Source organism: Aspergillus alliaceus (genome assembly GCF_009176365.1).
Source record: "Aspergillus alliaceus strain CBS 536.65 unplaced genomic scaffold BDW43scaffold_5, whole genome shotgun sequence".
In the NCBI taxonomy this organism is placed as follows: Eukaryota; Fungi; Ascomycota; class Eurotiomycetes; order Eurotiales; family Aspergillaceae; genus Aspergillus; species Aspergillus alliaceus.
Genome location: NW_022474688.1, coordinates 259,915 through 275,613, shown reverse-complemented (window position 1 = coordinate 275,613; position 15,699 = coordinate 259,915). Strand labels below are relative to the sequence as shown.

Genomic DNA, 15,699 nt, shown 5'->3' with positions numbered 1-15,699 from the left:
CATTTAAGAGGTCTGATCGCAACTGACATTAGTTAATAGATGAAGCCAATGGCAAGCAATAAAGCGTCGCAAGCGAAGAGACTAAGATGGCCAAGGCGATAGGAATGTTACCCTTCTCAGAAACAATACCATTCTTGACGCGAACGGGATGTAACGTCGACACGATGAAGAACCCCCACGGAATGCAACCGTTTATCGTCTGGGGAACTTCCCGGGGCTTGTTGATGACTATAATAACTACTCCATATTTGACTGTTTCAGGACTCTTTCCACAACCCGCATCAGCAATGTGGCCAATTGTCCTATTCTCGTTACTTGGAGCGGTATCCGCTTTGCAACCTCTACCACCAGTTCAATGGACTCATAACCGTGATGGTTTTAACATTGCGACCATTGAACGAAATATCTATATCAGGGACAATTTCGCTTCGGACCGCGATGAGAATGGCTTGACGCTCATTCCACCGTCAGCCTTTGAATTTGCGAATACCTTCCGTCATGATTTGGAGGAGATCACGGGCGAGCCTTGGGGCCTTCACTCGGCTGAGGTGTTCCCTGAAGGTCAAACGGGGATTTTCCTGGACAGATTCGAGGGCGAGTTGACCTATGAAAATGGCGATGTCACAGAAGAGGGCTATGAGCTCGAGATTCAACCCGGACAGGTCGCTATCCGCGGTTCTGGCGCCCGGGGAATGTGGTGGGGAACGCGAACTTTGTTGCAAGAGCTGTTGATAGCTCACAATCATCCGATCCCTTCTGGTCGGGTGGTTGACGCGCCTGCGTTTCCGACCCGAGGATTCTTACTCGACGCTGGGAGGAAGTGGTACTCGCCGTCGTATCTCAAGGACCTGTGTACATATGCATCGTTTTTCAAGCTGTCCGAATTCCATTACCACACCAGCGACAATTACCCGCTGAGTCGTGGCCATAACGACACCTGGCAAGACGTTTACGCGCAGTTTTCCTTACGACCGGAGAGTCCTGATCTGCAAGGGATTGTACAGCGAGCAAACGAAACACTTTCTCGGTCGGACTTCGAGGATCTTCAGCAACACTGTGCACAGCGAGGTGTGACCGTCATTCCGGAGATTGAAGCTCCCGGGCACGGTTTGTTTATTACCAAATGGAAGCCGGAACTCGCTTTGGACCACAAAGACCTCTTGAATTTGTCACACCCGGATACCATTCCACTGGTGAAGGCTATCTGGACCGAGTTCCTACCATGGTTTCAAGTCAAAGAGGTCCATATTGGGGCAGATGAATATGATTCCACATTAGCCGATGATTACATTGACTTTGTCAACGAAATGGCGCAGTTTATGGAGGAAGAGGCCGGCAAGAAAATTCGCATCTGGGGGACATACGAACCATCGGACACCCGCAACATCTCGAAAGACGTTATCATTCAACACTGGCAGTACGGACAGTCGGACCCCGTCGATCTGGCGGAGAATGGCTATGAAGTTATCAATTCAGAAGATTGGTGGGCCTACATGTCACTCAAAAACGACCATATGCCGATCTATCCTGCCCCTTATCCGCCATTCTTCAATACCACGAGAGTGCTCAATTTTGCGAACAGCGATGGATGGCAGTGGACACCAGCTGACTTCAACCCAGTCAATGTCACCGAACAGCCCGATCCAAATCCTGTCAAGGGTGCCATCCTGGCTGCATGGAATGACAACGGGCCGGATGCAACGACGCAGTTGGAGTCCTACTACGCGATCCGCAACGGCATCCCGGTTGTCGCTTCCAGAGCGTGGACTGGCAGCCGTGGACCGGTTCTTGATATATCTACATTGTCAGCCTCGATGGAACTTTTAACTTCCAAAGCCGTTGCCCAGAACCTGGACCGGCAGATTTTGCAAAAGGATGGGGATGCCAACGAACTAATAAGTTGGACTCGACCCGAAGAGAAAAGAGCGTGCGACAAAGTATTTTTAGGATACGGTAGCAAAGGGATGAACTACGAGTTGGACCTTGATGTCGCTGGCCCCTTCACCCTGTCGTCCAATGACTCCACTCTTACATTATCACCTGACGGCAGTCTGACCTTTGTCTCAGACGGGTGGCACTACCCCCTGCGGTCCATACATGAAACCGATGGTTTTGACGAAGGATACCCAGGACGAATCTGGGTGAATGAAACAGGATCAACTCATGAACCGGTAGAAGTTCCCTTGCAGAGTCACATCACCATCCGGACAGACATGATCGGTGGCAGCCGAGTCTGGGTCGACGAGGACTTCGTAGGGAGATTTGAAGTATTAGTGTTTGGTGGAAAAAACCTGCTATTGTCATGGAGCCAGATGGCGTTCGTGGCACCACTTGAGTGGATCGAAGGAGGGATTGAACGGTTGACGGTGAATCCATTTAACCCGCAGCATTAGCCAATGCAAAGTGGTGCGGGTTGTATGAAGGCGCGGGGATAAATATTATGTACAGCGTACCCCTCACTTCGCAATTCACCGACTTGTGGAGCCTTTCTGTTCATATATAGAGAACTTGAATATGTCCATCCAATAATCGCACTTACCCCGTAGGAATTCCCCGCATCCCTTGTATTCATCCGAAACCCGTGTAAACAAGCAATCAGGCTGGCGATGGTGAAGCTTAAATATTTTAATCTAGCGATGTGCCTTTGTTGTATTTGGTGTATTGACATTCCTATTTCCCTTTTTTCGTCCTTCCTGACGAAGTCACAGTGACTTAACGCATATTCTGAATCGTGATGCGCGCATTCCAACTACTGCTCGGCATTTTAGCCGCAGCCCTGGACATAGCCCTAACTCATCGAACTCAAAACTGGGGACCGTTAGAATTTAAAAATCTTGTCACTTTCGGCGACAGCTACACAGATGACACACGGCTATCCTATTTCTACGCCCATAACGGTTCAGCACCTCCCGTAGGATGGAAGCAACCGGAGGTACACCGGCCCCCCTTCCCTTTCCAACTACGTATCCACCCCTAACAAATCTATATGGATTACAAACAGACCAACGAGTCCTCATCAGGCGGCTACACATGGGGCCACTACGTCGGCAAAGCCGCAAACATAACCCGACATAACTATGCCGTCAGCGCAGCCGTATGCTCCAACAAAATCACCCCACGAACGATGCCCCCCTTGGGAATGTTCTATCCCTCTGTCCTTGAATACGAAATCCCAGCCTTCATCGCAGACAACCAGTACATAGACCCACAGGGTAACCGATTCCTCGACATCCCGCCCGACGTAACCGTCTACGCCATTTGGATCGGAACAAACGACCTCGGGAACTATGCTTTTCTAACCGACTCGCAGGCAGCCGGGAAAACAATCCCAGATTATGCTGAGTGTGTTTATGAGGCCCTAGATGGGATTTATGCGAGCGGCGGGCGGTATTTTGTGATACTGAACAATGCGCCGTTGCATCTGACGCCCCAGTACGCTTTGTTGGAGAATGGGGGCGTGAAGAGTGTTTCGTGGTGGCCCGATAAGCCCGACAATCAGACGTTGATCAACTATCGGATATGGGAGCAGGTTGCTAATGCTAATGAGATATTTAAGTACAAGACACCTTTTGAGGTGTTGGTTGCGGATAGGTATCCTGGGGCTGGGGTGGCGGTTATGGATATGTATGGGTTGGTGAGTATCTTCTTCTTTTGTTTGTTGGTGTGCATTGCGTTATCATTTGGCAAATGGGAACGAACTGATTTATTGTTAGTTGTCTGATATTTACTATAACCCGGAAGAGTGGTTCGGACGGATTGGTGCTAATGTGACGGGGTTTGTCAAACATTGTAACTCCGAGGGCGAGGACTGTGTTCATTTGCAAGATGAGGAGACTTTCATGTGGTTTGATGAGTTGCATCCATCCGACACGACGGATAGGTTTATTGCTGAGGAGTTTGTGAAGGTTGTGAATGGGGAGAGTCGATGGGCAACGTATTGGGGAGATTCGCTTGGGTAAGGATCCCTGCTAAGGGTTGCATCTGGTCTCGTGATCAGCTTGGATGACTTCATGAAGCTATGTTCAACCGCAAATGTCAGTAATGTTTCGAATTGAGTGGATATTGTCAAAGTAAAAGTAAGACCTCCTTTACTGCTCATGTATATCGTCGCGTCTTCCCGGCTGATTTGGAATTCGACGAGGCAGGTTCTCACGTGGAATTTGCCACAACGACTAGCTGGGTACTCAATCCATTGATATCTGTACAACACTGAATCGAGGAATAGCCCCTTCGAACACGAATCTACTCGAAACAGCTAGTATGGGGTGCCGTATAAGGCAAACAAGATGTTAACAGACTTGGCTCAGCCCTCCACATCGCCACAAGCCGAACGTCATCAACCACCAAAGCCGATAGGACGAACACCCCGGCAGCCAAAATCCTGACGAACCATAATTCTCAAGGCCCATGATTCAAACCCCAGCCGTTGCTGACAAGGAAGCCTCCAACATGACAGGATCCTGCAACGCCTGGCCCGGAGGTGCGTTTCACAAATGTCCCGAAGCCAGAGGGCCCAAACACCAACAGACATCACCGCCCTACCTATCAAATGCCCCCATATCACAACATCAAACCAGCCCCTTCTTCGCTCCTTCTGGGGCGAACCCACCAGCCCCATCCTGGAATCAGCCGAGTAACCCCATTAAGTAAAGCAGAAGGAAAACACAAGGCCCAGTCCCCCCTCCCACCTATCAAAAATCTGAACAGCCAACACCCTAGAACAACCTTCCTCCCCTTCTCCCATGGACCACCACCCATTGGAACCCACCCTCCTCGGACCTCCCAATAAAAGAAACAACCAATCACGACCCCGCAAAAACCAACAAGTCTACTAGTACGAGGCAGAAACCTATTTCCGCCTTATAAGGAGGTTCGGCCAATCCCGTCCCTCCCAAAAAGGCACCCTGAGAAGAACACCCAGTCATACATATCATCGCCCTACATGACAGCCAAGGGTGTCAACATGCCCCTCACCACCACGCCCTCCAGTTCCATATCCGCAATTCCGACATGTCCACAGCCCCACCCGTCCTAACTCCGCCCCCAACGCCCATTGCGCTGCGGCCAGAGAGCATCGCCCAGACCGAACTTGTGTTAACGGTCAAGAACCTCCCAGAACCATGGCACTCGCTGGACTACTCGGTGGAATATGAGGGCCAACCGATCTTCACGGTCCAGGGCTTCCCCTGGAGTATAGGGCAACGACGGGTATTTTACGATCGGTCGGGGTTACCGCTTTTCGAGCTGCGGGGGAGGTGGTATAATTCATCTGCGTTAGAGTTGAGGCTACCAGGGGAGATGGGGGAAGTTATTTTGTCGGCGAAGTTGAGGGTTGCGGTTCGGGCGCCAAGGGTGGTTGTTAAGTTTCGGAATGCGGTTTTGTCTGAGAGAGACAAAAGGAAGGGGGAGGGCAAAGTTGAAGACGCCGGGCTGGAATGTCTTCTCGACGGCGATGATGATGTGACGCTCGAAGTCCGGGACGAGGATCCATACGACAATACCCAGGTGTTGGTGCTAGGGCGCCGCATTGTGGCGCATATTCGGCGGATAACGAATCCTGCGGAGCTGATTGAAGGGCAGCGGCCTCCCTTTCGGTATCGGTCTAGGTGGGAGGTGCGGGTTGCGCAGGGGGTGGATGTTGCGTTGATTGCGGTTGTGGTTGTTATATTGGGGCAGCGGGTTGCGGAGGATGCGTATGATAGTCGGGGGTCGAGGGATATATGACAGGATCTGGGTTTCATGCAATATTTTGTCTGAAGGAAAGGGTCTAGAGCACAGCGGTGTTATTGGTAACTGTTCTATGGAGTTGATACGGTGCAGGCAGGGGCTTCTTCACTGCACAAGGTATTCTACCTTCATGTACCTTACAAGGAAAGAGTGATTTCACTGCAAGTATCGTCATACTTCGGATATAGGTGTCTCGATTTGACCACAATCGTTTCAACGGACAGCAAAAACTCCCACAAAAAAAAAATCAACTCGTTGGTAACAAGTTACAGATTCAAGGTCAGTCCTAAGCCTTCGTCGGGCAGCTAGAAATAAGATGAAATTGGAGATTGGGGATCGTAATGAGCGTCAAATGAAGGGGATATGAGCACCTCCCGTGAATACGTCTGTCATATAAAAAGCAATATGAAATAGTCCTCTAGTAGAATAAGGGAGGAACTGTGTCATAGGGATGTTTCGTACTGGAACCAGCGGCGATTAAAGCTGACTCCACAGCAAATAGACATGCTTGTTAAGATGTGATGTTGTAATTTATCGCATTTTTATGGTGTTCTGTGGTGGCCGGCTCGTTAGTGGAATATATTAATTGTTTCCCTTGCCAACCTAAGCCCGCGGTCCACTCACTCTTTGATCTTCAAGGGACTCACTCAAGGCTGAGTTGAATCATCTCCATAGTGGATGAGATTTAAGCTCACGGCACCTAGATGCGAAAGATCTAATTGTCTCTTCAACCGCTGGGTCTGGATACTTTCTCCCGAATGTTGTCTGTGGGTCACAAGTGCATTGGCTAGATTCTCAAAGTCGCCTATTACCAGAAGCATAGCGGAGAATATCCCATCCAGGCTGATTCTATCGACGACCTGGGAATCGTTGAACTCCTTTCGGCAATAGCGTTGGATCCTTCGAATATTCTGGTTCAATTGCTTTATTTCGGCGTCACACGGCGGTGTCCTAAAGATTCTAGAGAGCCAAGAGGTGCGACCCGACATCATTTTTCGATATTCATTAAACGCCCAGACGGTTGTGCGTATCTGGAAGTATATGACTGTCGGCTGCTCATCTTGTAGCCTATCTCGAGCTAGAGTTATAGATTGTCGAGCCCTGTGTAGATACGAAGAGGTGATGGCTGGACTCAATATATCTAGGGATTCTTCCCCTGCCTCCATCTTTCGCGAACTACGTCAAGTGTATAGATTGCTTCGAGGTCAAGATGGTTGAGATATAATAAAGGTCTATAAAATAAACCTCCAGGGCGCAATTTCACAGGATTCAGATCAGACAAGATTGCCTTGTGAAGAGTTTGGTGGTTTCTTAGGGCATTAAGCAAAATTTAAGGAGCGACCAAACCAAGTCGATATGATGACATGGCTGATGAGTGCAAAGAATCTCCACTCTAACAACGTTTCATTCAAAAAATATATGAATGTTGCTTTGCAGCTTTTTGCTATGCTTGATCACTCGGGAAATCAGTCATGGCTCTTGATTGGCAGAGGGACAGCATCGACATTCCTTGGAGAGAAATACTATTGGCAAATATCAATGACGGATTATCATATGAACACGGTTAAGATTTCCAAAGCCTTGAACTTTTTCCCCTCTGTTTTGGCAAATAGCGTAGTTTAATGGGAAAAGGCAGAACAAATAAGCTCAGCGGGTCCTAGGCTAGAACCTTTCTTCCCATGGTACGTACCTAGGCTATCAAATCGTATAATCGGTAGTTCCTCTGATTTTATAGTGGGGCCATCCAGTATGCAATAAATAGTATTATCACCCGCTTTAGAACCGGACTTGACGAGGATCGTATGACTCATCCGACATTGGCCTAGTCGAAAAGATATTTAGGGCCACTGCCGTATTCTTTATATGAATAGTACAACCTTACAAAATACCATTTTATATGAAAGTTAGAATACTCACCCAAGGACGTGGCCTGCTCGGTGATTGGTTAAATGAAAGCAACGAGGATGTCGTCCGGTCGAGATTAGGCATGAGGATTCGAGACCAACATACACATTGAAAATGGACAAAGACAACACAGCTGTGTGGCAGTCATAGGTAGCAACTTTGTGGAAGTTGCCTGGACTCAAATTGTACGTTAAATGAGCTTCCTTTCACCCCACTTTGTTTAGGATGCTTCTCCTTGTGGGACGATACGCCGTGCTTTTTTACACCCCAACTCATGCTCCCCAAAATGGCCGCATTAGACCATACACATCAAGGAGGACCTGTCCTCGCGAAGAGGTACCTCGAAATTATGCAACAGCCTGCTGCGCCTACGCCCCCTGCACCCCTTGTTGGCCCTGCTCTTGTTGCTCTTACTGCTGCGGCTGCGGATCCTGCTTTTGCTAACGCTGTTCCTCAAATTACAGCCGCCGCCGCCGCTCTTGCTGCTGCTCCTGCCCCTGCTGCTCCTACTCCTGCTGCAGAACGACTAACAAATTGGCAACAGGTGGAGTGGGTACTGGACCAGATGTGGTGGAGCTATGAGGAGTTCGTCTACATGTGTGGGAGAGCATTCAAAATGCGCACAGACGGAACTGGCCCACGACCCCTTGACCCGAGGTTTCGAATTCGCTTACATCGAACAAAACATCGACACCAGGGGCGCGTCGCATTGGGGGCAGTTACGCGAGCGCGGAAATCATTGGAGCGGGCTGAAGGCTCACAAAGACGATTGTGTTATGTGCCGCAGGTATCGGATCAGCACAATGATGGCCCCCCCACGAAGCCTGCTAATAGCCGCTATAATACCAACGCACTGAGCCCAGGAGAACAGGCAGATGTAGCAAATTGCTTACAGGACTTCCGTGATTCATTGGCAGCTGCTGTCGGTATTGTTGGTGCTTACCAAGCTAAACTCTCGAATGATGCAGAGAGGAGGCAAAGATGGTTTGATAATGCGATAAAGCTGGTTACTGTCGCTACGGCTCTGGGAAAGGCCCTGGCCCCGATTTGAGTCTGGAGGGTCCCGAAATAAAGTTCTTAATCCCGCTGTACTGGACTGTTATGCTACCTTGGTCTTGGAATGATTTTGCGAACCTCTAAGTGCTTTGGTTGACTGCTACTTATTGTACAATCCACATCATCTTGGTACTGGAAATTTACCCCTGTATTCATAAAAAGCGCAGCCAAACGAGGTATCGGTTATTCTGGGGCAAATAATAAAAAGCTAGCACGTTCTTGGCATGTATTTAAAAGAAGGTGTGAAGCAAACAGCGGTATCAATCACCATACTGTCTTAATATTCCATCTTTGTCATTCCTTAGGTCATATCATTGAACTCCAATTCGAACGTAATAGACGCAGAAGCCGGTGCCATGATAACATAGACAGGAATTCGATAATACTCCTCCCCTTTGGAGTTTCTTTTCGTAAAAGGCTCAGTCGGGATAGCTTGGGGGTCGCAGTCCACTAAGCACGACTTGGATACAGATGCATCTCAACTTTGGCATATAGAGTCCTTGAGAGTATATAAGGCAGCAATAGTGCTTAGCTAACCTTTCATCATATTATTTTTAGCAGCTGCATCGACATGACAGACTAACAAGTACCAAGAGCCCACCAGCCTTTTGCTAGCCCTTTTCGGTGATGTTGAATGGGATCTTGATGGGCTGTTCTCAGATATTGGATTGCCCTGCTAAGGCCATAAAATTGCAAGGGCAATTACCTTATTGGTATACCATTTTACACGATTGTGCACCATGTATTTCTCTTCAAGGGTGTTCCAGATTCTTTCCGGTGGGCTGTGGAACTCAGGACTGTAGGTTTTTGAATGCCTGACCCCATAAAGGCATCGCGCAATACATTTTCCAACCTGGCTCCCATCCAGAGCTTCTTGTACGGCTCTGCTTTTGTCATCATTTTTATTTGCATATAGCATATTGACGTGGCTGTGTGGGCACTTACCGGACCACTGCTGACCACCTGTAGCACTTGCGACTGCACGAGCGATTCGGTTTGATTGACCACAGGATCAAATATCCCTTTTATCGTAGCCCTAAAAACTTTATTCATTGGCACGCCGGAAGGACAACTTGTAGAGCCCGGCGCTTACCGGTCGATCGCAAGAAATCCAATCTTTGAGACCTATGGATGGATTGTTGTCAACGCCAGGAATAGGAATGAAATAATCCATCTTTAGGAACTCGTCATCGCAATCCTAATCCAACAAAAATTTTAGGCTTGATGGCGTCCTGCCAGTAAACTATTGCAGCATGTCTTGACCTTTCTGGAGTCTGGTGGTACTGGGTGTCTCCGAGAGCCTCTTCAGAGTTATCTCAAATCCCATGTCTAACATTATCGAGAAACAAATGGCCCCTATACCCGTTAGCTAAATTGGAGATGTGAGCAAGTAGAATAGTCTATATACCTGTGCCTTGAATTGCCTCCTCGAGGTACAGTAGGCTAACTGTCTTTACGCAGTACGATATAAGTCCCTGCGCAGGTGTGTGTGTTGTGCCAGCTCAACCCGAGCTATAAGTAGCATAAAGTGGGTATCTATACCTTTGGCTGCATCTCTCTCCGAACTGACGATGTAGTATCTTCGTGCTATGAGATATTTAGGAGTCTGAGGTAGTCTGCGATCACGGCGCTAGTACGACGAACAATATGAAATAAGCGAAGATCTCCACACGACACAAAAAAGACAGACCCGTCATTTTATAAGGTTCCTCCCTCATGATCCTCCATCCTTGTTTTCTGTCTTCTCTCTCGCTTTGGTTGCTCCTCCACCCATTGGCGTGAAGGCAAAACATGAATCATCTACAGGGGGTAAACACCACCACGCGTGGTCTACCTTCCTCTTCAATTCGCCAGGCAAATATTTCAGTGATACAAGTCACTTAAATGCTAGGACGGTCGCATCTCTCAGGCCCAAGGTAGAGTTCCTTCGAGGCGTTGATGAGCCACAGAGCATCCATGAGCATAGAGCTCTGATTCAATCTGTTATTAGAGGGCACATTTACAATTACATATTTGATTGGACTTTTCTGTGAGCTTGGGACTTCATGCTAGTTGGGTAACTTCAAACTGTTGCTAGACAGATCAGCAAGCACTATACCCCCCACTTCAGTACTAAAAGTTATAATATGAGAAAATTCCTAGGCCTAGGCCAAGACATTGTTTCCAACCACTGGCGCTCTGTGATAAGTATAGGACTGTGGTCCCTGAGTCCAGAAAACCTGCAAGTGCGGTGCAGCCGTTTTATGTGAAACGGTTGAATCTCTTTTCCTGAGCTACTCTTCTGCCAAGAAATAACCAAGAATGCATAAATTGGAACGAATTTTCCAGCAATGCTTGGAGTTTAAACTGCGCTTAGAGAGGCAGGAAGGAAACTTTTCGTTTTGTTGTACCACCAGAAAGGAGCCTATTGCCGGTCATATGCGGAACGCTTCGGGCTCCCAGTGGGTTAGCCTCTGGCCGGGGATTGCCAAATGTGCTCCAAAAGGGTTATATATTGTAGAAGTGGAGGTCGTGTCGGCGGGTGATTCTAGAAACGAGGACCAATCCCTCAGCCCGTCGGTCACAGACACACACGAACATTGAGGGAGACTGAGACGGAAGAGAAGATTGAACCGGCGCTGACCCAGGACGATGTGGCTGTATGAGATGGTGATGACGGGGTTTAGGTATCGGAAGCTTCTGTTGACAGAGTTGCTACTCTTGTTCAGTTGTGGTTTGTGTCTGGGGTCAGGGTGAAAATGAGACTTACGATGACAGATATTCCGTTGTCCTCTGGTGTTCAGCTAGTTCCACAATGGAATTAGTACGATTTAGAATGCCATCTAGCCCAGTAGACATGGCTCTATACTTAATAATATACGGGTTAGGGCTCAGTCAGGGCGCCAGATGTCCAGCCAGTACCGGAAGGGGAAAGTATGCTTCCCTTAGTCACCTTTTCGAGTCTACGTGAAATGCTTGTCACTTAAGAAAGATAAGAAATTGCATTGAAGCAAAAGGAGAATACTATCTAGAAACTGTAAGACACAAAAGCAGACAAAAGCTCAGCGCAGTCTTAATCAAAAACAAGAACAATATAGAAGTTCAGCAACACATAGCAAAGCCAAGGGATTTATGAAAGATAAGAAAAATCAAACACCATTGGTAAATCCGCTGCCGCCGGACTCGGTGTCGATCTTCACCGAATCCATCAATCCACAAACCTCGAACAGCTTCTTCGGGCCCAAGCCGTCAGGAATACCAGTAATCCCATCCTTCTTCAGCTTTTCAAATGCGGACTTGATCCCAAGATAGGCCGGTGCCAAGGATGCGAAGGAGAAGATCATAATGCGGAAGCCCATCTCCTTCGCTTCCTTCGTGGTGATAACAGGACCGGCTCCATTCTCAACCATGTTCAAGAGCAAGGGCCATGGCGCCAAGTCCTGAACTGCCTGCCTCGCCTGCTCTTTGGAGGTGAAGCCTTCCAAGAGTCCAACATCCGCACCAAGGTCACGGGCCGCCTTCAGACGCCGGATACAGTCATCATACCCATGCTGCTGCAGGGCGTCAGTGCGGGCAATCAGGACGATATCCGAGCGGAGACGATCCTTGGTCAACTTGGCAGCGCGTATGCGGGTGAGATATTCCTCCAGTTCGACAACCTTCTTTCCAGCAAGGTGACCACAGCGCTTATTCTGGATTTGGTCCTCAATATGGAAGCCAGCAACACCGGCCTGGATGTACTGTTGAACGGACTTGGAAACCATCAAGGGACCTAGGATACGTCAGATGCCAGAAAACCACAGCTGGTGACAGAGAACAACATACCACCATATCCAGTATCCATATCAGCAATCAGTGGGGGTCCGAAGGGATCGAGGTTGGCAATCATCTCCGCATTGGTCCTCATATCATACAATTGCGCCAATCCTAGGTCTGCCATTCCGAGTCTAGAGGCAGTGGTTCCAGCACCAGTCTGACGGGTTAGCCTTAGTAATGAAACGCACTATGGTTCAAACATACCATGTACATTGCCTTGAATCCGACCTGCATGGCAACCCGGGCAGAGAGACCATCGTATACACCGGGGCAAACAATCAAGTCGTCAGTTTCCTTCAACATCCGACGAAGCTTGGATGCCCCAGCTGTGATGTGGAGGGAAACGGTGGGCTCCTGCCTGGCGCCGTTAACTTCATAGAAGCCATCTTTTTCGACGGTGATGGTGATAGCCAAGTTGGACGAGGAGGATTCTCCGACCTTCATTGTCATTGTGTCTGGGGATGGATAAGAATGAGGATGATGAGGATGATGATTGATTCTGAAAGATGGCACTCCTACACTGGAAGTGTGGCCCTTTATATACCCCAGATCCATCCCCAATGTCTATACATTCGGGGAAACAACTATCCGTCGGGTTACTGGCCGGTATCTGAACTTCCTGGATCTGTTCCACCGCCTAGCGCTGACACCCTCCGTTTGGGATGCACCATAAGGACTTAGCCCTAGATGGCTAATCAATACGGCGTACGAATGTAGGATAACTTACTTGACAATACTCGGAGGTATTATGTCCTCTTGGCTGCTGGCTTCCTTGCAGTGCCGAGGGAGGGTGGAGTGGTACAGTATAGGCCTGTGACAAACCAGAAAGCGTAGAGCTCAAGGTCTGGAATCGGTGTACATCAATCCGAGCACTTAGGCTAATTAGTCTCAGACATGCCAATTGACAACATGTGCAGATATCCCGCCAACCCCGACGCGCTTTCTCTGACGGTTGACGAAAGAGAGTTTGGCGGACAAACCATACAACAGCGCTCTTGAATCTGAAGAGCCCACTGCCAAGATCTGCAGAGAGACTTTCGTTCGTCAAGAGATGCTAGAGCAATCCGCTAACCGGATTTGCTGAGGAGACTGCATGTCAGACGTCGATTCGTGCAACGGACCTTTTAATTTGCGCTTGGCTTTATTAATTCTGTGCTGATCAACAGTGGAACGAGAGTCGTGGCGCACCTGCGGATCATGTTCTTCTCCTGCGGGTAATACCAATGCCCGCCGCCGGTCTAACAGAGCTGAGACAGGTTGGGGGGGGGGGGTTCTGAAATAGCCCTGATTTGTGAAAACCGTATTGGGAGCGTGTGATGCTTGGCCACTGTGGCATCAATTTCCGCATGGGGTTTAATTGAGGTTCCGACTGCCACGGCCGGGGAGGAGGGGTTCAGGTAGGATCTTGCGCAAATCCATGAAGGAATGAGAGAATGAGGAGTCATCTGAGCGCCGATCTGATTTACTCGGCATCCCATGGCTTCAGGCCACTGTCTCCCATGATTCGAAGGACCACGCTCCATCTTCGGGTCCTTCCGCACCCGACGCCCGCGGACAATCTCCCTCCTCAAAGCCAAGCCCCTTGGCGTGCTGGCCCCGATTCTCGGCACAACAACTTGAGTTGGTCTCGGCGTTCGGTGGGGGAGAAATGCAGGCTGTCGAACAGCATCATACGTGAAAAGTAATGCCTGCGAATAGTCCGATTGGTCACTCGCTGAGCGAGAGTTCACGCATATCGCCGAGTATCAAGTCAGACAAACTTCCACTATCCCTTATGACTTGGCCCGGAGTCGGAGGTCATTCGATCTACGAGTGCTTATCATGAGGAGTCGTTGAGATGTTTTAACGCTGGTCCTTGGTTGCTGTTTTGTTTATTCGTTCAGTTGTCTATTCCCTCCCACCCTTCACCTCCAGTGTAACGATTTCTTTTGGCACACGACGAAATGTACGACGGCCAGAGTGAAAAGCGTCTGAACTTTTTCAGGGCAGAGATCCAACCAGAGTATGCTCATTTCCTACTCTTCGCATGCTGTCTCTGCTCTGGTCTTGTGGACAGCACCCTTTACAATGGTTCGTTGGATTCATCTTTTCCGAAAGATGGCACTTTACTGACGAAAGCAGCATATAATACATTCGTATCCATGCAGACTGGTTCGTAGATACTACTAAGTCGGTTTAATTTCCACATAGTCACTAACAGCTATCAGGAAACACAATTTTCGTCGGTTTAGGAGCCTCCAACCAGAACCCCCGGCCCTATGGCTGGGCCCGCTCTCTCACTTCAATTGGGTGTTTCGTCATCGGCTCGTTCATCTTTGCGCGGTTGAACCGTCTTTTCGGCGCAAGGAAAAGGGGAACGCTGATCCTCTCGTTCTCTCTCCAAGTGGTTATGCTGATTCTCACGGCATCTTTGGTTCAGGGTGGCGCCATATCGGGAATCCCTCTACACAATTCAGTGACCACGGAGACAAACTGGAGCCAGGAAGTACCTATCGTGCTCCTCAGCATTCAATCTGCGGGACAGATAGTTGCCAGTCGGGCCCTTGGATACAATGAGATCCCTACTGTCGTCATCACCAGCTTGCTGTGTGACCTGATGTCTGACCCGAAGCTCTTCCTCCTCCGGAATGAGAAGCGTGATCGAAGGGTCATTGCTTTCGTACTCACTCTTGTTGGAGCAATTGCAGGCGGTTGGATCACCAAGGCTACGGGAGATATCTACGCTGTGTTATGGATTGCTGCGGGTATTAAGCTGGGAATTGTGAGCGCATGGATATTCTGGAAACAGGAGCTTGAGTTGGCAACTTGAGATTGTGTGTAGGGATCAGATTTTCTCCTTCTTTCCATAGTCTATGCAAGGGTTACTATAGAGGGCATGAAATTTTTAGCCGTTCATTGACTTAGGTATTCTGTTTATCATCTGAACCACATTGTACTTTCGAGTAGACTACCTCAATAGCCGCCACCTGACTGACCGATCATTTATGCCACTGTGACTACCCCTCAGCTTAACAGATACGGTATGACTCCGTTATTCAGGGGGCTGGAACCGAGTACACGCATCCTATCAGCTCTCCACAGAGAAGTAAAGAAAGCGGGGGACCGGGGAGACTTGTTTTACATGGAAGCAGATCCTACAGGGTTTACGCGTCTCTTCTCCCGCGCCACGGATTTTACCGATTTACTTACAGTTGGTGTGGGCGAGGCCGATCATTC

The 15,699-nt window shown here is 48.9% G+C and overlaps 5 protein-coding genes across 5 annotated transcripts; 4 read left to right on the top strand and 1 right to left on the bottom strand.

Annotated features, from left to right (window-relative positions):
- Positions 1–287: 287 nt before the first annotated feature.
- BDW43DRAFT_297263 (glycoside hydrolase superfamily) lies at positions 288–3,959 on the top strand (the record flags this gene model as incomplete). Its single annotated transcript, XM_032044353.1, has 5 exons — positions 288–2,359; positions 2,449–2,478; positions 2,854–2,932; positions 3,002–3,634; positions 3,714–3,959. 5 exons carry the CDS (start codon positions 288–290, stop codon positions 3,957–3,959), a joined length of 3,060 nt encoding a protein of 1,019 aa, XP_031904381.1.
- Positions 3,960–5,010: 1,051 nt separating this feature from the next.
- BDW43DRAFT_297261 (uncharacterized protein) lies at positions 5,011–6,036 on the top strand (the record flags this gene model as incomplete). Its single annotated transcript, XM_032044352.1, has 2 exons — positions 5,011–5,693; positions 6,000–6,036. 2 exons carry the CDS (start codon positions 5,011–5,013, stop codon positions 6,034–6,036), a joined length of 720 nt encoding a protein of 239 aa, XP_031904380.1.
- A 1,589-nt stretch (positions 6,037–7,625) lies between these two features.
- Positions 7,626–8,857, top strand: BDW43DRAFT_263608 (uncharacterized protein). The gene is made up of 2 exons (XM_032040570.1): positions 7,626–7,817; positions 8,097–8,857. Exon 2 carries the CDS (start codon positions 8,198–8,200, stop codon positions 8,681–8,683), a length of 486 nt encoding a protein of 161 aa, XP_031904379.1. The 5' UTR covers positions 7,626–7,817; positions 8,097–8,197; the 3' UTR covers positions 8,684–8,857.
- A 2,959-nt stretch (positions 8,858–11,816) lies between these two features.
- BDW43DRAFT_297260 (isocitrate lyase/PEP mutase family protein) lies at positions 11,817–12,927 on the bottom strand (the record flags this gene model as incomplete). The annotated part of the gene is made up of 3 exons (XM_032044351.1): positions 11,817–12,439; positions 12,493–12,640; positions 12,688–12,927. 3 exons carry the CDS (start codon positions 12,925–12,927, stop codon positions 11,817–11,819), a joined length of 1,011 nt encoding a protein of 336 aa, XP_031904378.1.
- Positions 12,928–14,122: 1,195 nt separating this feature from the next.
- Positions 14,123–15,385, top strand: BDW43DRAFT_179397 (YoaK family protein). Its single transcript, XM_032038849.1, has 3 exons — positions 14,123–14,553; positions 14,605–14,634; positions 14,691–15,385. The coding sequence occupies exons 1-3, from the start codon at positions 14,427–14,429 to the stop codon at positions 15,290–15,292; spliced, it is 759 nt and encodes a 252-aa protein (XP_031904377.1). The 5' UTR covers positions 14,123–14,426; the 3' UTR covers positions 15,293–15,385.
- Positions 15,386–15,699: the final 314 nt, after the last annotated feature.